This window comes from Phascolarctos cinereus, unplaced genomic scaffold, assembly GCF_003287225.1.
Source record: "Phascolarctos cinereus isolate Bilbo 61053 unplaced genomic scaffold, phaCin_HiC Scaffold_726;HRSCAF=1367, whole genome shotgun sequence".
NCBI lineage: Eukaryota > Metazoa > Chordata > Mammalia > Diprotodontia > Phascolarctidae > Phascolarctos > Phascolarctos cinereus.
The window spans coordinates 251,686,836-251,711,359 of NW_027556098.1; the positions used below are offsets into that span (position 1 = coordinate 251,686,836).

The following is a 24,524-nucleotide window of genomic DNA, read 5'->3' on the forward strand; positions in this document are numbered from 1 at the left end:
TTAGTGTTGTTTTAATAACTCGGAAGTCACCCCAAAGTTCTAAGCAAGCAAGCAGCGTGGCAGCCCCAGAAGCAGGGAGCTTCCCTGTCCTAGCAACCATTGCTAGGGTCAGGCGTGGCTTGAGTCGAAAGGAAGGCTCGTCAAGTGCGCCCCTTCTGGAGCGAGAACTACAATTCCCGTGATGCTAGACGGTGGTCTCCGTAGTGACGCAGTCGGTGTTGGTGGTTGGGAGGGAGTGGGGCAGTGGGAGGCAGGGAGGGTGAGGGGAGGCGGAGCGGGGCGGCAGAACTCTCCTCGGTGTTCCCTACCCTAGACTTAGGCAGCCTCCGCCGCCGTCGCCCGCCGGAGCCGCCATGTTGGTTTGAGAGGCGATGACAGGAGGTGGCTGCTGCGTCTCGGGCTGAAAAGTGGAGGCGCAGCAGCAGCAGCAGCTGGGGGAGGAGGAGGAGGAGGAGAGAGGGCTGAGAAGAAACCGGAACCGGGCTGTGGAGAGGGGGAGAACTGCCGCTGCCGGCGGCGTCCGGCCTTGATCCGCCTAACTGAGGGCTAGAGGGACGGGGGAGGAGGGGGGAGTAGACGAGGACGAAGGAGAGAGAGACAGAGGCAGAAGGAGAAGAAGAGAGTCCTGAGAAGCCGGAGACGATGACTCCCAAGACTCGGCTTGGCTGCCGCTGCTGCCGCTGGACGACCCCGACGGCCGCCTAACCCCCTGGGGAGTGCGGGGGTTTCCTGTCCCGCCCGGCCCCCTCCTCGCTCTCACCTCTTCCCCTCCCCCACCTCTCTCCTTCCCCTGGGCTTTCGGTTCTGCCACTCACAAGTTACAGATTCTTTCTGCCCTTGTTTCTGACCCCCGGAGTGAAAGTTGAGCTTCTGTGTCCCTCCCTCTCCCCCCTGCCCGAGATATTGCAACCTCCCCCCCTTCCCCCTAGGGTTTTTCCATCTCCGTGTCTCCCAGTCCGGGAGTTGTGCGTGTTTCTGGGTGCACTGGGACTGGTCCGGCTCTCCAGCTATTTCTTACTCTGCATGTGTATCTACATAGCTATCTATGTACACATCGGGACATTTTTTCTCCTGCTTAATGAGAACTTGACTCGGGAGCCACTGTGAATCATTCTCTGGGCAGGGAAAGGAGGAAGGAAGATTTAACCCCCTCCCACCCCACTTCATGTCCATGTCTCATTCGGTTTGGTCTACCTGGCACGGTTGGTACTGTTGCTGCTGCTGACAGGGATCTGCTGCCATCTCTGGAGTTTTGCTCTTGACACAGCTAAAGACAGTTCCTGTGGATTTTTCTTTTCTTTTCAATTTTCATCAGAACCTCAACCAATCCAACAATATTTTTCTTGAAACAAGTTTCTTTTAAAAGCACATAACTTAAATCAAAATTGGTAGAGGAGCTATATCTGTGGCTTGAGGATCTCGTATTTTTGTTTAATCATCAGGGTATAAATCAAACAGCAAGATGTCCAGCAATGTTCCGGCTGATATGGTAAGTGAAGGATGTATTGTTATTATTTGTTTAAGATGATATTTCAGTTTAATTTACTTAGGAAGGCTGTTGGGTGCAAAGAGGATATTTGATGGAAATAGTTTGGAAACCACAGCGTCTGGTGATTTAGAGCGCTGAAAGTTGCAGCCTCTGATTTTTTCCCCCTTTTCTACCAGTGTTTTTGTTTGGAGAATAATACAAAATTGCAGAAGTAGGGAGCTTTAGTAGGAAAAAAAATGATCTTCCTATTTCCTCTAGAACCAAATGTAAGAAACACGTCTACCTTAATGCTTCTGAAATTGTCAGTGACACCAGGTAGAGCTGGAGAATTGATATTTCATGTACTGGATAGAAATTGATCATTAGGAAAAATAAAATCCTGCCTTTATAACACAATAAGATCATTAATGCAGTAGCTGCAAACTTGACATTTTTCCAAGGACAATGAAGTACTACTACTTCTTGCTTAAAATTATATTATGGTCTGTATTACATTTGGAGTTAGTTATCTCCCCCACCTCCCAGTTTATCGGCTAATGTGTGTCTGGACAAGAGAAATGTTAAGCTGTTAAGGAAATCTCACAAAATAGGACAGTCATAATGGTTAGAAATTTACATCAGTTTTCTACGACTTCCTGTAACTGTATAAAATGTTTGATATTATTAACATCCTTAGACCAAAAAAACAGAAACCATATATTATTGAATTTCGCCAAGTGTTTATTATTTGAAACAAAACTACTTTCGTTTATCGATGCTTTTGTTTTTTAAAGGTTAAGGTTGTGACTTTATTAACTAACTAGAATAGCTGTGTAAGCTTACAATGTGGGTTTTTGGTGTGAAATTACATGGCGTTTGCAATAATAAAGCCAAGTATGGTAAAAAGCCTAAAGATGAATAATCTTATTTAAAATAGATTTGTAGTTAATATAGATGAGATAACCTTGTTGTTTGAAAAGTGGTAGTTTTTAGTTGTTTATTGTATTCCTGTAGAAAATTTAAACCATTAAGAGCCAAGAGATAAACGATTGCACAGCAGGAAACTGCATTGGCAATTTTTTTAAATAGAAAAATAACTTAGTACATGTAGAAATGTATTTTGCTCTTATCTTGATTTTTCATTTACTCTAATGTATAAATGCAGAATAAGTATAAGTTCCTGCTTATTTGGCCTCAGATGGAAACCTCTCCTTCCCAAGCTTCTAAAAGGTCCTTGCATTCTCCTTTAATTTCTTTCCCACCACCATGCACACATCCTAAACTCACACATGACGAAAGCCCTTTTCTCTGATTAAGGGTGCCAGGACATGTTATCTTTCACTCTCCTGAAGTTGACTAAAGGGGTCTCTAGGTAGTGCTGTTTAGTGCTTTTTCTCTTGTTTGGTGGTGAATACTCTTGGTCTGGGGAGCATTGGAACTCCAGCAAAAGGTTTTGTCTTTAAAATTACCATTAAAAAAATTTTTTTTTGTAACGAAAGCTCCAAGTTTTCTTTATTCTGTCACAAAAACCATATCAAAATAAACGTGCAGTTAAGATAATGTTGCTGTTATCTAGGCCTGGTGATTACAGTTGGAGAAAAACTAGCATCATGTATAATATTGTCCCTGTTACAGATGACTTGGGAATATTATTTTCTGCTCAGAGATAGGGAATGGAAGCTGCAGGTCAAATACAGGGATTTGGAAGGAAGGCTATAGGATTTAATTTACTTTTCTGCTGCTTTGCTACATCAGTTTTTACTTTTGTAAATTAAACTTAGTAGAATTTATCTTTTTTAGATTGACATTGTTGTACGGCCTTGGTGTTCTCTAGTGCTTTGAGATCCTTTGATTAAAGGGGATATGCAACAAGGGCAAAGCAATGTTATGTAATATTCATATAACACCTTATGTAGATGTTTCTGAATCGGCATTGTGGTCCAGCCCAAATTAACTTGTTCCAAAGTTTGTTTTTTTTCTAATTGTTTTAAGGGGTCTTGAGATTTTATCATGTCATTTAAAGCTATTAAGATTCTATTTGTTGTTAGAAATATATGAAATTACTTAAATGTATTCTTTAATTTAACATTAGTCCAGGATTCACAACCCAAGTTACTTTCTGAAAATCATGTAAAATGTTGGTTAGAAGTTGTAGATGATTTACAGATTTGCTAGACTTGTTGGATGTGAATAATTTACTGTTTGTATTTACATTGATTATTCAAAACCAATGGAAGCTAATTTCACACTTTTTTTTCAGACTGAAATTAAAAGGTAAAACTCTGCCTCTGAAACTAAGTTGTGTTTTATTGCAACAAAATTCCTAAATTGATTAGCATGTATATGTTGCATTCCAATAAGCTTTTAAGCATGGATTACACTGGTCAATTAGCACACTTCAATTTCATTAGACCAAATTTCAAGAATTCCAGATATGCAGAATTTTAATATTAGAGTAAGAATACTATTTAGAAGGTAACTTTATTATTCTCTTAACATTGGTGTAGTGAATGCTTGGTATCTGAGAAAATACTCTTTTGGGGACAGGGTGGAGCTGTGGAGCTTTATGTTTCGTCAATTGTAATTCATTCTTAAAGTTCAGTAGTTATCTATTGATCTTTCAGAAACATCTTTTTTTAAAAAAAAAAGGTTACAGTTTTGACTGTGAGACTTAAAAATACATTTAGTCTTGGGCTTGTGACTTACCTATTTTTAATTTAATTTAATTTTGCTCATCACATGGCATACCCATTTTTCCAGCATGAACTGAAGTATTATCTAGCACTAGATCTGTGATCCTATGAGTAAGGTGTTTGTTTTGTTTTTGGTCACTTTCTATTGTGGTTTTGGCGCTTTTAAAATCACTAGTACTAATTGTTTTATCTTAGTACTACGTAAAATATTTCAGGTCATTTATCTCATTTGACCCTCACAACAGCTTTGTAAAATGTGCTAATACCATTATTCCCATTTTACATTTGCAGATACTTATACTCAGAGTTTCAGATAGGCTAATTTTATCAGTATTACTTTTACTTAGTTTTATCAGTATTTATTTACTTAAAATGTTTTTAGGTACTGAGTCCCTTGACTAAGAAAGTTCTACACTTTAATTTTAAATTAAATGCTGAAAACTCATCTAAGTAACTTAATTTTTTAAAAGAAATTTGAATTAAACATAAAAATCAGTTTGATAATTTAGAAGTGAATCAAAAGTATTCCTCATTTTAACTCAATTCACAGTATACAGTTCTTAGTGGGGGAATTAAATGCTTCACTCTGGTTGCTCTTAATGATAGCTTGAGTTATTTTGATGACTGTGGGTCAAGTCAGCATAAGACTATTTACTGTCTGTCAGAAAGAACGTCAGTGGTGTAGACAGGAATGTAATTCATCTTTTTGGAGTGGTGGGAGGAGTTCTTCAGCAAAAAAATTATTTGTATTTTCAAGCAGAAGTTTTTGTATGTTGGTTTTGAACTATTGGGTGAATCACTGGATTCTACAATCCTATTTTTTTGCTTTTGGAATTAGATTTGATGCAAGTCTGTCCTTTTAAAGATACTTCTGTAAACTAACACCTGTCTGCCTATAAGAGGAGTTGGGTATTAATGAAAGAATTCCAGTAAAGTATTTTTATATCTTTGAAGAAAAGTTCCATATAAGGTGTCATTTTTGTTGCCAATAGGGGCTAGCCAGATGTATCAAGATTCTATTTTCCATGTTAGCTCTGGGGTGATATAATGTGAACTTAAGTTGAATTTAAGTATTATTTGGGGCTTTGTGCCTTATTTTAAAAAATTGTCATTTTTAGTTATATTTTTATTTCGTATGTAGAAGAAATAATTGGAGCCCTCTGGTGGACAAAATGTTATAACTGTGTAAATGAGTAAACCTGAGATCCGTGCTATTTTTGGATAAAATACCTGCATCTAAAAACTTTAACTAAAACAGGATATTGCTAAGACATTAATCAAATTTCTTTTAATCTGGCCTTTTTAATCTCTTTTCTAAAGCTTATTTAAGAATAGCTGATTCAGAGTACACATGAAGAAAATACCAGTTCATTCAAAGAAATTGATCTGCAGAATAGGGCATTTTTACATACCAAGTAGCCATGCTAATTAAGGCACAGAACTAAAAGTTTTTACCTCTTTCTCTCCTCTCCCCATCTCAAGCTCTAAGGTTTTATAAAGGGCAGACTAAGTACTGCCTATAAATATAGGTGGTTTGGTAAATAATATTAGCAAATAGTATTAGTTTAATATAATTGCTTATAGTTTTACATCTTTTTATAATGTTTAGAGTTTTTAAAACATTTTACATATTTTGGATTGTTACTAATAAAAGAGATGGTAAATGCTCATTTCTCATTAACAGACTTAATTTAAGTGACTTGCTTATGGTGGCATGGCTAGTGAATATTGCAGCTAGGCGTAGAACCTGTCTTCTAAGTTGAGTACTCTGCCTATTACATCAGATTTACTAGAATTGTATGTAATGAGTGCTCAAAAAATATGTTTTCCTTAAGATTAAAATATTTTCTTAGCTACTAATGAGAAAGATGAGCATTTTTCCCATTATTATCTTGATTCACTATAGAGTATAAAACTGTGTTCATGTTATCAGAATGTCATAAAGGAAACATATTCTTTTTGGATCATAGGAACATAGACATAGACATGGACGGAACCCCAGTGTTTCACAGATGAGGAAACAGAAGCATGTACAGGTTAATGGCCTGTTTGCATTTGAACTCAGGACTTTTGACTCCAAATTCCCAGTCTTAACATTTAGAACTTGAAGTATAACTGAAAACTTTAAATGGATTTTAAGAGCCAGAATATACTCTTTTGATTCTTTAAAATAATTTTCTTCCTGGGCAAGAAAAATACAGAAGTTGTGTATATATTAAAACCTCAACTATCTGAAACCCTTTGAGTTCCACTCATTCTAAATAACTGAGTTATTAAGAACACTGGAGACTTACCTGTTTTAAGTACCCAAACTTAAAAAAAACCCAACATTTTGCATGGAAATCTTTCTAAAAGTTATACTGAGCGTCATTTCTTGATGATTCAGGGTTATTATAATTAGGAACATAAATTATTGTACTGAGCTTTTATGTGTGTGTGTGTATATGTATATATATATAAACATGATACACCTTTAGGGCTGTTGAGGTGGATAGGACTGTTTATTTCTATGCTAAATGGTTTCAGAACATGCTTTTTGAAATCACAAATCTTCTTTTTATAATTTTTCTTTCTCCCCACTTGGTATCCATTATGACTTCTACTGCTTGTTAGCATGTTTGTCTATAGTAGCAGCTCTCATATCCAATTTGTTGCTTCTGAGTATTCTGTGGACTTTGAATTTAACTGTGTCAAAACTAAGAAGAAGTAGATTTTGAGATCCTGTAAATATATGAAGATTAATGTATGGATTTAAAAATACATATGTTTTAGATTCTGAGGATTATTATCATCATCATCATCATTATTGGAGTTTTTTTTTGTTGTGTGTTAGCAGAATTTTAGATAGTTAAGCTGGTGCCGTGTATAATTTGTGTTTTGGTGGGAAAATAGGCTGATTTTTATTAAAAGTTAGGGTTGTTTTTTAATCAGAGATTTAAGTTATTGAAACATTGGATTCCTTTCATTTTTGCATCTTTCAGTACTTCAATGACTTGGTATTTAATCAGTATGTATATTCCTTCCACCTATGCAGATCATAGCCCTTCTATAATTTAATAAAAGATCTTTGAGAGTTGCTAAAGTTAACTTGCTTATGAGCCTTTCCAAGCTTAATTTGACTGGTACTCCAGTGTCCAAATACTGGGCTTATTTTTTATCTTTCTACATCTGTAGCATATCTATAATATAGAAGCAGTTCTGAGTGACTGTTCTAGAATAATTTTTGACATAGGAACTCCTTTTCCTGGAGTGAGTTGGGATTTCCCTCTCTCATACTCTTCCATTGGCTGGATTACTTTTTAAACTTCCTGCTTAGTCTCTGATTCTTACCTTGTTGGGATAGAGTTTGTAGTGACATAACTGGTAGCAGAAAGTGGAGGGAGGAGGTAAGGATAAACTCCATAGGTAATCTTTCTTCATCTCAAAATATGTCAGCTTACCCAGCCCCAAAGATCATTGTTTCTAGTTCTTGGTCCAATATTTCATCGTATACCCATGTATTGTGTACCCAACCCTATCTTAACCTTTAACTCAAAACCATTATTCCTATCTGTAATTACACTGAGGAAATGTACAGAATAGCCTGATTTTCCCCCTAAAATTTAAAAGATAAATCTTAGTTTAGTATTTTTTTTGTATAGAGATCTATACAATCAGGTGTCTTTGACTTTCTTTTTCCACACAGGGTCTAAGTAGAAAAAAAAAAAACTAAAAAGAGATGTGGTAAGTGGAAGAGTAGGGGAATAAGTGGTCCTTAGCAGGAGGGACCATGGGAGAGAATGTTTTAATTCTTGTTCCCTCTTTGTTACAAGATGCTAACCCCCCCCCCCAAACTCCACCCCCACAAAAAAACAAAACAAAAAACCTCAAAAAAGCTATGTGGAGATAGCATTTTGTTCTGTGGTGGGCTAGAAGACAAACCTTGGTCAGAAGCAGCAGGTGGTCTCAGTAAAAAGGGAAGTTGGCAAGCTGGGCACAGAGGCTGGGCAAGAAAAGAAAGGAAATGACTGGGCAGTTTGCCCGAATTAAAAAGTATTCCTAGTTTGTGTAGAAACCTGTAAACTACAATGAGTTTTTATTATAACCCTATACAGGCCTATTCCAGAACATGGGGTTCATAAAATCATAGAATGTATTTTGGACATGGGGGAAGGTGAGGATTGGGGAAATCTCCAATTATTCTGTAGTTGAAGGATGGTGAAGGAGATTAATCAATCAAGCATCAATCTCCAAGCCTTTTAGGCCCTTTGTGCTAAGTGACTGCTACAAAGAAAGGCAAAAACATAGTCCTGACTCTTAAGGAGCTCACACTGTAATGGCAGAGACAATATGCAAAAAACTATATACATAGGAGACATGATATGTGTGAGTATATATATAAATGTGTATTTGTGTGTATATCTATATATATATCAGATTGGAGCATTTATTAAGCTCCTAATATGTACCAGGCAGGCTTTATATCTTGGGTCTCCCACTTTGTAATTATGAAGTCATTTTCCAATAAAAAGCATTGTTCACTTCCACAGACATTTACAAAGTGCCTAGTATGTGCAGAGCTAAAAGTTCACTACTGAATTGGGTTGATCCTCAGTGAAGAATTTATGGGGAAACATGCAAAAATGGTTTGAGGTGGGAAAGTATGGATAGGTTGTAATTTTGCAGTGAGTACATTGATGAGATTTGTTGGAGGGGGAAAAATTTCAAAGATTAAATAAGATAATCTTTATTCTCATATAATTCATTTAATAGGGCATGAGCTTTTTCTTTTCAAAAAAAAGTTTTATTTTTAGTATTCAACATTCACTTTTATAAGATTTTTAATTCTAAATTTTTCTCCCTTCTGTCCCTTCCTCCCTCCCCAAGATGGCATGCAATCTAATATAGGCTATACATGTACAGTCATATTAAACTTATTTCCTCATTAGTCATGTTGTGAAAGAAAAATCAGAGCAAAAGGGGAAAACCACGAGAAACAAAAAAGCAAACAAAAAAAGAAAATAGTATGTTTTGATCTACATTCAGACTCCATAATTCTTTCTCTGGATGTTGATAGCATTTTCCATCATGACTCTTTTGGAATAGTCTTAGATCACTGTATTGCTGGGAAGAGCTAAGTCTAACAAAGTTGGTCATTGTGCAGTGTTGCTGTTACTGTGTACAGTGTTCTCTTGGCTCTACCCACTTTACTCAGCATCAATTCATGCAAGCCTTTCCAGGTTTTTCTGAAATCTACCTGCTTACCATTTCTTATGGAACAATAGTATTCCATTACATTCATATATCACAACTTGTTTAGCCATTTCCCAATTGATGGGCATCCCCTCAATTTCCAATTCTTTTCCACCACAAAAAGAGCTGCTATAAATATTTTTGCACATGTAGGTCATCTTTCCTTTTTTATGATCTCTTTGGAATACAGACCTAGTAGTGGTATTGCTGAATCAAAGGGTAGGGCATGAGCTCTTAACCTTTTTTTTTTTTTGGTAACATGGACCCTTTCTTAGAATCTTTGTTTATAAATGATTGACCAAAATGCTAAATTTCAATTAGAAGTTAGTAAAAATGAAGATGTAATTTTTTTTCCCATCTAAGTTCAAGGATTCCTTGAAATCTATCCTAGGAACCCTTGTAGTAGTGGAATGGGAACTATAATGTGTTTAATTTCTGTATAAGGTTTTGGGAGGTAGGAAAGGAGAGTGAGGGAAGATCCTTATTAACTGTATGGGAATAGGAAAGACTTAATTGAAAACATAAATTATTGAGTTAGGTTGTAAAAGATGAATAGGATTTCTAGCAGCTAAGTGGTGCATTGGGTAGAATGTTGGTCTTAGAGTCAGGAAGACTCATCTTCCTGAGATTAAATCCAGCCTCAGACATTTATTAGCTGTGTGACCCTGGGCAAGTCACTGGACCCTGTTTGCCTCAGTTTCTTCATCTGTAAAATAAGCTGGAGAAGGAAATGGCAAACCACTATCTTTGCCAAGGAAACCCCCAATGACAAGGAGTTGGATGTGAATGACTGAACAACAACAAGGATTTTAAGGAAATAATATATTCCAGGTGTAGAAAATAGTATGAGCAAAGATGGCACAAAGTGGAATGTGTGTGGGAATAGTGGGTGGATAGCATAGTTTAACTAGAATGTAGCCCATATGGAGGGGGAGTAGTGTGAGATAAGGCTTGATAGTGTTAGGATGAGAGAGAGGGTGGTGTTAGTGAAGAGCCTTGAATGCCAGGCTTTTCACGATCAGGTTTGTGCATAAGGAAATTAATCTAATAGCAGTATAAAGGATGAATTAGAGGGAAAATAGAACAAGAAGAGAAGGAGGAGGGAGTTGGACCAGGTTCCTATTAAATAGGCTTTTGAGGGTTGACTTTTAAAACCTAACTACTATATATAACATTGTTTCTGTGGGACAATGGATTCAGAGTATCAACCACCGACTTAGGTCCAAACTTAATAGAATATAACCTATTCTTAAATTGGGAACTACTACTGATATATCAACTCTACTAAGTCTAACTTAATAATGTAAAAACTGTTACCAAGTACAATACAAGTGCTTGGTAGTTTATATACATAATAATTAACTAATGAAAGATTAGCAGTGGGTTTCCATGAAATTTTAATTATCTGTAATCTTTACAACATAATATATGGGTTTTGTTTTGTTTGTTTGTTTGTTTTTGGCTTTTTGGTGAGGCAGACAACGTTAGGTAACTTGCCCAGGGTCACAGCTAGTTAAGTGTCAAGTGTCTGAGGCTGGATTTGAACTCAGGTCCTCCTGACTCCAAGGCCAGAGCTCTATCCACTGTGCCACCTAGCTGCCCCTGGGTTTTTTTTTTTTAACAAACTTTTTTAACATACATTTATTTTAACTTTGTACCTTTTAAGATAATTCAAGGAAAATTGGCATATGGGCATTCTTCTAGGACTACACTGTAGGAAGAAAATGTTCCTTCTGTTAAAGAAAACTTCCAAAGTTGGGTAGTACAGTGCGTAATTTTCTCTGTATGGTTAAATTCACCTGGCAGTTCATTTTGGGCTGATAGAATCTTAACTCATGTTATATAAATTATTTTTTGCTTTCCTGCCAAAATGTTATTTTTGCTATCAGTATAGCCATTTGGTTATTCTTACCTTAGAAAGAAGGATGATCACTTGGCATCCTGAACAATATGAAATCAGAGAAGAAACTAATCTCCTGTGTTCTATGGTTCTCTTCAGATTTCTCAGGGTTAGGCATTTCTTTTCAGACCCTGCGCATTATGTTGGGGCAACTGCTATGACATTATACTGTTTTGTTTTTTTTGTTTGTTTTAGGACAATTGTGACTTTCCCATGCGATAGTCCTTTGGCTTTCATATTCATTTTAAGAAATTGACTATCTACTTTTTGGATAAGTACAAATGATTTAAACTTTTTGAAGGCTTTGATACTAAATTATATCATTCACTGTCTAGAAGATAGCTGTTTAATATGTAATTATTCTTCTAAGATTCACAAGCTCAAACATTTAAACTCCCCTATGATCCTTTCTTGTACTTACATAATAATTTTTACCTTTGTTTCACTTTCATGTTCTACATTTTGTTATAGGCATTTTTATATATGTATTTTTTTCTACGGTAACCTCCATGAGCAAAGAAGCTACATTTTCTTTTTTTCTATATGCTTCAACACCTAGCCCAATATCTTTCACAATTTTATATGTTCCATAATTTTTAATCGATCTAATATAAAAATCAATTTATTTCTTAACAAAGTACATATTCCAAAAAATGCCATTCTATCTTGCACATAATCATTGGATTAAGGTAAACAAAAAAACTGTTTTCATTATGGTATTTCCCTACTTCTTGTTGTTTAGTTGTTTTTTAGTCAAGTCCAACTCTTTGTGACCCCCATTTGGGGTTTTCTTGGAAGAGATACTAGAGTGATTTACCATTTTCTTCTCCAGCTCATTTTCTTTTTTGCTTTTTTTTTTTTTGGTGAGGCAGTCGGTGTTAAGTGACTTGCCCAAGGTCACACAGCTAGTAAGTGTTAAGGGTCTGAGGCTGGATTTGAACTCAGGTCCTCCTGACTCCAAGGCCAGAGCTCTATTCACTGTGCCACCTAACTGCCTCCTTCTCCAGCTCATTTTACAAATGAGGAAACTAATGCAGACTTATGTGACTTACCCAGGGTCACTCAGCTACTAAGCATCTGAGACTGGATTTGAACTCATGAAGATGAGTCTTCCTGATCCCTAGCCCAATGTTCTATACATTGCTTACCTAGCTACTCTATTTTCTTACTTAAAATCACACAATGGTTGTTTATTAATAATGGAATAAAATATAACTTAGCATTCAGAACTCTTCTTCAAATAACTTCACTTTACCTGTCCAGTTTAGCTTTTTCTTCTCCCTAATACAGGTCCTCCATTTCATTCAAGTCAATAGCTATCATTCTGCCTGCCTCCTAACTCAGTTTTCCCATTAGGTTAAATTAAATTATTTTTCCTCCTCTTTTAGAATGATCTCTTGATTCTCACAGAAATGTTCAGCTTTTTTTTTTTGGCTTTTTGGTGAGGCAGTCAGGGTTAAGTGACTTGCCCAGGATCACTCAGCTAGTAAGTGTCAAGTGTCTGAGGCTGGACTTGAACTCAGGTCCTTATGACTCCAAGGCTGTATGTGGCTCTATCCACTGCACCACCTAGCTGCCCCTCAGCTTCCTTCAAAATGAAACTCAAGATTCACTTCCTCCAAGAAACCTTTCCTAACTATCCCTTGAAGACAGCTAGGTGGCTCAGTGGGGAAAAAAATTGAGGCCATTCATCTTTTGCTCCCTCTTATTCCGTTTTCCGCATCTCATATCACTAATATGCCTTCTGCCACTATCTCTTCTTCACATGAAGGGCTAACCTTATTTCTTACCAAGGCTAACTCCTCTGCTTCTTCAAGTGACCCCCTTCCATTGTGTCTCCTCCAACAGTGTGACGCCTATTTCATCCCCAATCTTTCACTTATTTTCAGTTTCTCCCTTTCTACTAGCTCAATCCTTATTGCCTACAGACATGCCCATGTCTTCCCCTGTCCTGAAAAAAAGCATTGCTTGATTCTTTCATAGCTGCTGTCATCATGTATCTTTTCTGTCCTTTGTAGCTAAACACCTTGAAAAGGCCTTCTGTGATATATGCCTCCATTTTCTCTTCTCACTCTCTTCTCAACCTCTAACAAGCTAGCCAAAATGGCTAACTCCAAAGTTACTAATGAACTTTTAGTTGTCAAATCCAATGGACTTTTCTCAGTTCTTGACCTCTCGGTAGCTTTTGACCCTGTTGATCACTTTCTCCTCCTTGACACTCTTTTCTGTAGGTTTTCAGAATAACCACTCCCAGTTCTTCTCCTACCTATCTAATTACTGTCTCCTTTGCTAGATCCTCCTGATCCTCTAACTTTAAGTGTCCTTCAGGGTTTGATCCAGGGACGTTAAATGAGTCGAATAAGTTGTAAATATGATTTCAAAACCAGTGTCTGTAATCTTTTTAAATTTTTTAAAAAAGAAAAATGTTATTATTTTTATATAGATTTCTTTGAATTTCCTCGATCTCATTCATCTGTAAATGCTGTACTTAAAAAATGTTAAGTAAACTTGAAATATTGGGCAGAGGTGAAAAATTTACTTTTTGTCCAAAAAGGTTTTGTAGTTCTGGTAAGTACTGTACAGAGGATCACCATAGCTTCAAGTTAAATTTGGTTTAGAAAGTTCCCTAAGATTTTTATTGGTATTAGACTGTGAGTGCCAAGAAGTCAAGAACTGTGTCTTATCTGTATTTGTTTTCCCTTAGCACCCAAAAGAAGGTAATAAATGTTTGTTGAGTTTTGTGTACAGTTTGTTAAAATTTTGATAAAAACATTTAATTTTGCAAAGATAAACTTTGGATTCTTATTTTAAAAAAGAGAATTTAACTCTAGAATACTGAGGTGTTAGGGCCTAAATAGATTTAAGATACTGTCTATCCAGCCCAGCCCCTTTATTTTACTGACGAGTGAACCAAGATCCTGAGAAGTTATCTACAATGAGTAAGGGCAGAGCCAGGACTAGAACACAGGTGTCCAGATTACTAGTCATCTCTGTTGCTCTCTTCAGATCATTTCACTTAGCCATTGTTTAAGAAATGATCTGTTTCAACCTATGTTTTACTGCTTCATTTATCGATTTTTGCATATGTATACATAAATTTATGGATGTTAGTATTTAATTTCTTTCGTATTCACTGTGGTTTTGATTAAGATGACTCAATGCCTAAATTATTTGTGTTAGTTTTAATGAATAAAAAACATAAAATAAAAAACAACAAAATTAGAAATATTGGCATTAAATTTGTTTTTCAGACTTAATTTGACATGCAATATCTTTTAAAATATCACTTAAGAGATGCTACAATAAAACAAATTATTCATTATTTCTTTGCTTTATTTGATTTTACTGTGAAGGAAGCTGGTTTCTTTTTTTCTTGTGAAGTTGGCTTTAATGAGAATAAATAATGATCTCTTGCTAAAGTGCAAACAGATTTTGTTCAGAGTTTAATTTCTTTTGTAAAGTTAAAATCTACCTCATTTCTAATCTGCAGTAGACATAAAATTCCAGAGTTAGGTGTGTTTTGATCTATGAAAGTCAGTTGTGCCACATATAATGATTTATGATAGAAAACACCAAACTAGTGTCTTTTATATTTTTCTAGTTTTAAGATTGTAGTATCCTTACATTCAGTGCTAGATTTTGGTAAGATATAATCACCATTTAATACTATCTGTTGGCTTGATCATCTATATATACACAGGTGTTATGTGAAAATTAATATACCATAGGCATTAATGAATTTGAAATGTTAGTGATTTTCAGAAGAGATCTGTTTAGAGAGATTATAGGATTATAGTAGTTAGTTCCTAGGAAATGTAGGAATGACATTATAAGAATCAAGGTATTGAATACCTTGGTTAGGAATAAAGAGAAGCTTGTTATCTTGTAATTAAAAAAAAAGAAGCATAAACAATATTTTTAAAATAACATTTTTATTTTTACAGATTTAGAGCTTTTAGATAGGTTAGCTTTTGTGATAATTTTAAAGGAAGAAAAGAAAGACTATATCTATACATCTGTGTCTTGTTTAAATGAGTTTCTGAATGTTTTGTATACTACAGATTAGGTTTAAGTAAAGTGCTAATGAGACTGAGGTTGCTCATGAGTGCATTTAGCTTAGCACCACACAGCCACAGCCATAGATAGTACTCCTAATTCTAGTCAGCTTTCTTAAATGGGTGTTGGTAGTTGGACCAGTGGAAATTGGCAGATAGTGCCATCACCAAGTCAACAAACATTTATTAAGCCCTTATGTGCCAGGCATTGTGCAAAGTGATGAGACCATAAAGAAAGCCAACAACAGTGCCTGCCCTCAAGGAGTTTATGCTCTAATGGGTGAGGCAACAGGTAAATAACTATCTATAAGATACACACAAGCTATAAAGTATTCTCCTAGGGAAGACACAAACATTAAAGTGCACAGGGGAAGGCTTCTTGTAGATGGTGAGATTTTAGCCACAGAGGAAAACCAGGAGGCAGAGACAGGAGGGAAAGCATCCCAGGCATGGGGCATAGCCAGCCGGTGAAAATGTGTGGAGTGTCTTGTTTAAGGAAGAGGGGAAAAAAGCCAGCATCCCTGGATTTTGAAGTATATACAAAGGATGACAGTGTAAGAAGACTGGAAAGAGAGGAAGGGTAGGTTATACATGACTTTAAAAGCCAGAGGAGTTTATATTTGATTTTAGAAGTAATAGGGAGCCACTGGAGTTTACTGAGTAGGGGCATGAGATGGTCAGACCTGCACTTTAGGAAGATTATTCAGGCAGCTGAGTGAAGAATATACTGAGAAGGATGTTGCAATTTTCCAGGTGTGATGAGGGCTTGCACCAGGTTGGGGTCAGTGTCAGAGTGTGTTGCAAAGGTAGAATCATTGGGACTTGGCAAAAGATCGGATATGAGGGGAGATAAAACAGCAATAGAGAAGTTAGGAAGCTCACCTCAAATGCTTAGGGAGAATGATGATAAGTTCAGTTTTGGACATGTTAACTTTAAGTTTATGAAGCATCCAGTTCAACATATCTAATAGGCAATTGAAGATGTGAAACTGGCAGTCAGGAGAAACTTAATCTATGTAAACAGATCTAGGAATCATTAGCATATAGATGATACTTGAGTCCATGGAGGCTGATGAGATCAAGTGCTATATTCTGGAGGAAGAAAAGAAAAGGGCCCAAGACAGAGCTTTGGAGTACTCCCATCTCAACCTTGATGACACTCCAGCAAAGGAGACTATAAAGGAATAGTCAGACAGATAAAGGAGAGCCGAGAGAGAGTGGTGTCACAAAAGCCTAGAGAGAAGAAAGTATCAAAGAAAAGAGAGTGATGATAGTGTCAGAGGCTGCAGAGAGATCAAGAAGAATGATGATTGAGAAAAGGCCAGTAGATTTGGTCATTAAGAAATCATTAGTATCTTTGAAGAAGAGCAGTTTCAGTTGAATGATGAGGTCAGAATCCAGACTGCAGAGATTAAAAAGAGAGTAAGAAGAAAGGAAGTAGAGACAGAGATCACAGGCCACTTTCTGAAGGATATTATCCCTGAAAGGGAAGAGAGATGGAGGATGACAGGTAAGGGGCATGGAGAGATCAAGATTTTTTTTTTTTAATAAATGAGAGGAAGTCATGGGTATGTTTGTAGGCAAAAGCAAGCAGCCAGTAGACTGGGAGAGGGTGAAGGTAAATGAGAGAGTGGTAATCAGTCAATATTTATTAATTGCCTAGTATGTGCCAGGCACTTGTGTGGGATTTTGCTTTATGTCTTTGATTTCCATGGCATACATACCTAGAAGTAGAATCTCTCAGTCGAAAGATCTGGACATATTAATGACTTTTGAAACATTTACATTGCTTTTCAGAGCATTTAGAGCAATTCAGAGATCCAGCAATAGAGTATTAATATGCCTGTCTTCTTGCAACCCTGGAGAGTTTTCTTTTAAAGGAGAGCTCCGTAGTGTATTTTAGTGTTGATATACAGAGCATTTAGTTGATAAATATGTGTAAGGTAGTGGAGGGGAAGTTAATTGTAAAGAAGTTTTGAATCTGAGCTAATTGAAGATCAAGGAATATAAAACATCGTTAAAGTAATTGGGAAAATATAATGCTGTTTACAAAATTGTGTGCACATACTTTTTATAATGTTTAACTTTTTGTTGGTCAACACCAAAAATGAACATTTCCATATACAAAGAAGAGATAAAGAAACTGCAAATCTTAACTGCATACTGCTTGCCTTTTGAAAAACTGTATAACCATGTTATTGGTTTATTTCAAACCTTTCTCTCACTTTTATTTGTTTTCTTCTGAACCTTGGAATCTCATCTGTATCATATAAAAAATTGTTTTGTTGCATTTTCTTTCAACAATGAAATGCTTCATTGATACTTTTTTTTTTGGCATCACTCTTCTAATTCACCACCCCCCACAAAACTCCTCTTTGTACACACTTTTCAAGAATAGATCAGCCTTTTGGGAGTACTTAGACATCACCCTTGTGATATCATTGGTCTTCTTTGAGAATGAAGGGCAAACAACAACATTCTGTAAAGGAGTGTCTGGCCTTTACAATTTTCTCAATAAGTTTTCATCAGACAGAAACATTCACTGAGGCCAGATTTGCTCCTTGGGTTATGTGGGTAGTTTTGTGAAAGTTGAGCATCCAGCCTGACTTGTTTGTCATAAATGCTGAAGGGGAAGCAGATTGCCATTGCCAGTAGCCAGATTGCCACTCAAGAATAAAACAAAAGTAGCGCTAAAACAGTTTAAGATCTTCTGGAAAAAAAATCTTTTATCTAAATAGACTATCTATCAGAAATCTTTGAGCTGATATTTGTTGGTGAATGTATTTTTGAGACTAAATGCAATTTGATATATTAGATTTTGACCACTTTGTAGGTTCAGTATCTTTTTAAGAACTATCAATAACTCCGAAGACTGAAGTCTCATATCTCTTAGATCAGGGAAATCAGTTAAAGATTTTCACTGGCATTGCTAAATTGAAATTTATCAGTATGCTAGGGATGAAGTTGTCCAATGATACATTTTTTTAAAAATTCAGTTTTATTTTCAGTTCTAGATTTTCTCCCTCCTTCATCCATTGAGAACGCAAGAAATATAAACTCTTTACAAATATGAAGTAATAAAAACAAATTCCTGCATTCATTATGTTTCAAAAGGAAAGGAAGAAAAAAGAAAGAGAAAAAAATGCTTCAATCAGCATTCTGAATCGATGAGTTTTCTGTTTGAAGGTGGATAGCATTTTTCATCATGAGCCCTTTGGTAATTGTGGTGGGTCATTGTGTTGTTACCAAGTCTTTCAGAGTTGATTTATCTTTACAGTACCTGGTTCTGCTCACTTCACATTATATAGGTTTGTATAAGTCTTCCCAGGTTTTTCTGAAACCATTCCCTTCATCCTTTCATATAGTACAATAGTATTCCATCACATTCATATACTATAACTTGTTCGGCCTTTCTTCAATTGATGGGCATCACTCACTTTCCAATTCTTTGCTGCCACAAAAAGAGCTACCATAAATATTTTTGTATATGTGGGTCCCTTTCCTTTTTCTTTGCTTTTCCTTTTTTTCCTTTTCTGTTATCTTAGCTAATTGGATGGGTTTGAGATGGCATCTCAGAGTTGCTTTAATTTGCATTTCTCTAATTATTAGTGATTTACAGCATTGTTTTCACATGACTGTTGATAGTTTTCATTTCATTTCATTCTGAAAATTGCTTGTTCATACCCCTAGACCATTTTTTAATTGGGGATTGGCTCTTATTCTTAAACATTTGGCTCAATTTCCTATGTTTCCTATATATATGAAAAATGAGATTTTATCAGAGAAACTTGCTATAAAGATTTTTCCCCCAGTTTCCTGCTTTTTTCTGATTTTAGTTGCATTGGTTTTTTATGTTAAAACTTTTAAATTTTATATAATTATGTAATCAAAATTACCTGTTTTAACAGACCCCCAGTGATACATTTGATTAAAAAAGCAAAATATTGTATGTAGAAGGTAGCATGTTCTTGCAGAGACTGATAGTTGGTAGCATGGGGATTCAGTATAATTTTTTTTAAATTTTATTTATTATTTATTTTTTTATTTTTAGGCAGTTGGGGTTAAGTGACTTGCCCAGGGTCACACAGGTAGCAAGTGTCAAGTGTTTGGTCTGAGGCTGAACTTGAACTCAGGTCCTCCTGCCTTCAGGGCTGGTGTTCTATCCACTGTGTCACCTAGCTGCCCTGATTCAGTATAATTTCAAGCTTTAAAAACAATAGTAGAACATTAGCTAATCTTTTTAGATAGAGTCCATGATACAGACAACTTTCATCTTATATTTTTTTCTCCCCTTCATAGCTAAACTTCTTGAAAAAGCCATCTACTTTCTGTACCTACACTTCTCACTCTCTTCTGGATTCTGACCTCATCATTCAACTGAAACTAATCTCTTAATTGCCAAATTTAATGGCCTTTTATCAGTCTTTATTCTTCAAAACCTCTCTCCAGCCTTTGGCACTGTTGATCACTCTCTTTTTTTGGGTAGTCTTTCCTTTCCAGGTTTTAACAATATTGCTCACTTGTGAATATCCTTCTACCTGTTTGACTGCTCCTCAGTGTCCTTTGCTGGTTGTTCATCCAGTTCACAGCCAATAACTGCAAGTATCCTGTAGGGTTCTGTCTGGGGCTCTCTTTATGTTACTTCATTTGATAATCTTACCAGCCTGAGTAGATTTAGTTTATCATCTATGGAAATGATTCCTAAATCTCTGTATCCAGGACTAACCTCTTTTCTGGGCTTCAGTCTCATACCATTAGTTTCCCCTTCACAATCTCAACGTGGTATCCCTTAGACTTTCAAACTCAAGATGTCCAAAATGGAACTCATTATTAGTGTTGAAGACACTACCATCCACTCAAGCTCAAAACCTAGGTCATTATTCCCATCACATATATAGTCTTTGCCAAATCGTGTTGTTTCTATCTTCACAGTACCTTACATGCCCCCTTCACTCAGTTAGCAACCTGGTGCAGTTAGTCAAATCAGCCATTGAATGTTTATTAAGCACCTGGTATATAGCTAAGTACTGGGGATACAAAGAAAAGCAAAAGACAGTCCCTGCTCTCCAGGAGCTCAGTTCTTATGGGGGAGACAACATGGAACCAAAAAGGGTAAATTGGAGATAATATCAAAGAGAAGGTACTAAGATTAAGGGGGATTAGTAAAGGTTTCCTGTTGAAGGTGGGATTTTAGCTGGGACTTCAGGGAAGCCAGGAGGCAGAGATGAGAAAGGAGGGAGAGAAATTAAGGTTTGAGGGACAGCAAGTGTGAAAATGCCCAGGGTCAGGAAATGGAGTATCATGTTTGAGAAACAGCAAGGAGGTTGGTGTTACTTGATTGCACAGTACATGAGGGTGGGATGTGAGGTATCCAGTTACTGGAAAAGTGATGATAGGACAGGTCATAAAGGCCTTGAATGCCAAACACTTCACCCTTGCAATAACCCGGTTAGTCTCCCTGCCTCAAGTCTTTGCCCACTCCAATACATCTTCTAGTCAGCTGCCAGTGATCTTCCTAAATTGCTGGCAGATTTGACCATGTTACTGTCTTTCTCAGTAAACTCCATTGGTGCCCTATTGCCCCCAGGATCAAATATTAAATTCTGTCCTCTGAGGCCCGCTCCAGGTTTGCTGCGGCCTGTGCACCCACACCACACTGCGCTGCGCTTCCAGCCCGGCACGATACACCTTTCTGATCAATCATCCAGGTTGTCTTGGGCCGGAAATTTGTTTCACTCTGTCTTTTTGTGGGTTCTGCTGCTTCAGAATTTGTTTAGAGCCATTTTTTATGAGTATTTGGAAGGGTTTGGAGGAGAGCTCAAGCAAGTCACTGCTTTCACTCTGCCATCTTGGCTCCGCCCTCAAATATTAAATTCTGAAGCTTTTAAAGTCCTTCACAAATTAGTCCCTCCTACCTTTCCAGTCTTAACACTTTATTCCCCTTCATGGACTCTACAATCAAGGACACTAGCTTCTTGCTATGCCTCCTACATAGTACTTTATCTCAGGATGTTATGCCTTTTTAATAGTCTGACTGACCCCTGTACCTAAAATGCTCTCCCTCTTCATGTCAGCCTTTTGTCTTCTGGCTTCCTTCAAAACTCAGCTCACATCTCTTCAGGAATTTTTTCCTAGTCTCTCCCCTGAGCATTAGTGCCTTCTCTCTGAGATTATCTTTCCACACTGTATATTTCTTGTATATACCCTTTAGAATATGAACTTCTTGAGGACAGCATTTAGTATAATGCCTATCACATAATAAGTCTTTAAAACATGCTATTATTGACTAACAGTTTATACCAAACTTTTCTTTTAATAGCAAGTGTAAAGATGATCATCCCTACTCTAGTAATGTGACATAGCTGTGAAAATCTAGGAAAATAATAATGGGAAATAGAAGAAATTGGTATGTAATAATTAGAACTGAATGTTGTATGTGTAAGCTATCACTTAACAGACTTGTACAGTGAAAAGGCAAAGCACTGAAGAAATCAAAAGATGATTTAAATATCTTCATTGTATATTATAGAAAGACTCCTAAGAAATCAATCTGTAGTCTATATCCTAATACATGAATCATATGCTGTCAGTAGTATAATTTTGTTGTTCATTTTTTTAGTTGTATCTGACTCTTTGTGACCCCATTTAGTGTTTTCTTGGCAAAGATGTTGGAGTGGTTTGCCATTTACTTCTCTAAGTCATTTTACAGATGAGGAAATTGAGGCAAAGAGGGTTAAGTGACTTGCCAAGGGTCATACAACTAGTAAGTATCTGAGGCAGAATTTGAACTCAGGTGTTCCTGACTCCAGGCTTGGCACCACCCAGCTGCCCACAGAAGTATAATACCTAGGTTTAAAAAACAGTATAAGCTGGGCATACCTGTAGCCCCTTAATGTTGAATAAGAATGTTTTGTGATGCTATTAATTTGCAGAATAGCCTAATTGTCCTATCATCTAATCATGTGGCTGTATGTCTGATTTTTTTCTATATATTCCATATAAAATATGTTTTGTTTTCTTGGTGACTTTAATTGTCTCCATTAAAGTATTGTTTCAATAACTTATGTGGTGTGGTGGTGGTCCTGCTTATTTCATGCCTCTGTTAGTGTGGTGCAGGTTCTGGCAGGTTCTATCAGTACAGAAAGGCTTCAGGTATGGTCCAGCAACAGGCTACATGACATCTCAGGACCAACCTATTTGTTCAAAAAGGCTTCTCATTAGTTCAGCAGCATATTGACAAAATATTTTGGTCATCTTCCAAGCTATAAAGGGATTGAGAATGCATATGCTAACACAATCAAGGATCCATAAGGCATTGAAATTAGTTAACTTTTGCTAAGAAAATATTTCTTCATGACTCATACAAGTATGTATGTGACACATACATATACACATATATGCAGATAAGTGCATATATATATGTGTGTATATATATATATACATATACATACACACACACTATTATATATATATAAATATACACATACACATACAGCGCCATGTACTAAAATTCCTTATCATTGAAATGAATGTACAGTTAAGGAATATTAGTCTTTGAAGCATTGTAGTTGAGGATCAGATCACCCAAAGGTCACTGAAAAAGTATTAGGCACAATACATTATAAGCAGATTTATATTCGTGAATCAGTATAAAGGCTGTCATCCAAGAAAACGCATGATTATGAAAAAGATGGACCAGCCATGTAATCAGTGGATAGTCTGGGGGCTCCATTGGCATCCTTTTGATGTCAAGAGAAGATGAGGAAAGCCCTAAACATGTTGGATATACCAACATGGAGAACTGATAGGAGGACATGGACAGTAGTTTCTTTTTTTTTTCTTTTTCTTTTTTTTGGGGGGAGGGGCAATTGGGGTGAAGTGACTTGCCCAGAGTCACACAGCTAGTAAGTGACAAGTGTTTGGTCTCAGGTCAGATTTGAACTCAGGTCCTCTTGACTTCAGGGCCAGTGCTCTATCCACTGTGCCACCTAGCTGCCCCTGACAATAGTTTCTTAAAGATAGGCAGAGATAGATTGTAGTCTGTATAATTGAATGGAACACCACATCCATATGATATATCAGAGTATATGTGATCTATCTGGAATATCAAGAATCTGTTTTTAATGTTAGAAAATGAAGTATTAGAAAAATCTATAGAATTAGATGTTGACTGGATCAAATTTAATATTTTATAATCTTAGAGTATTTTAATAACATTTTCTTGTAAATATGCTATAGGTAGTATTCTATATAACTAGTCAAGAAAATTGTAACTGATGTTATGTGTTGCTTTAGAGTATCTCAAGTGTTTCTTCAGTTAAATTATTGTAAAATTTATAGTCTAAATCTAGACATACTTTGCACCTGACGTTGTATTAAAATTTTGGAATGTCATAATTTTTGATTCCTTGAATTTTGTTATGGTTTTTTCCCTTGATTTCCAACAGTCCCCTACCTTAGCATTGAAGAGTGAGGCAGGTACATTTTTTTCAACTTTTCTCCAGGGCCAAGCTTAGTCATTATAAATCACATAATATTCAATTACATCTTTTTGTTCTTATAATCAAACTGTTTTAGTCATTGTATATGTTGCTTTCCTTGTTTTGTGTACTTCACTCTGCTTCACTTCAAAAGTCTTTCTATGCTTCTTTGAATTCTTTGCATTCATCATTTCTTACTGCACACTGATACTCCATTACATTTTGTTTAGCTGTTCTACAATTGATGGACACATTCTTCAAGGTTTCTGCTGCCACAAATTTGCTGCTGTGAATATTTTGGTATATATGGGATTTATCTTTTCCTTTGTTGTTAATGACTGCAGTTTAAAATAATTTTAAGTTATAAGAGATTAATTTGGAGACTCTGTGTTCATCTTCTGTTCTAAAACCTTTTCTACTTCCTTCCAAACAGCACTTGGTTTAAAGTACATACATACTTTTGCTGAGAAAATTAGTTATATGAGTATCAAAAGAAATTTTTGTGAAGCAGTCCCTTCCTGGACTTAGGGAACAGGACTAAAATGAGGCTGTTATATTTCAGAGTGTCTATATGCCATTTCTTTTGAATACATCCCTGTATGAGAATGTGATTCATGTTCCAGAGGGGGAACAAATCTGTTACTCACTCTTCTTTTCTCCTTCCATTCCTTTGTTTTTCCTATTCCTTTTTTAAAA

General features: G+C 36.3%; 1 protein-coding gene across 1 annotated transcript in view; it reads left to right on the forward strand.

The window, feature by feature from the left end:
- Positions 1–254: 254 nt before the first annotated feature.
- The window catches only part of UBL3 (ubiquitin like 3), a 90,176-nt gene continuing 65,906 nt past the window's right edge, over positions 255–24,524 (forward strand). The window contains exon 1 of the mRNA XM_020997200.2: positions 255–1,489. Within this exon, the coding sequence (XP_020852859.1) occupies positions 1,463–1,489 (27 nt within the window). The 5' untranslated portion in view covers positions 255–1,462. The remainder of the gene's footprint in view (positions 1,490–24,524) is intronic.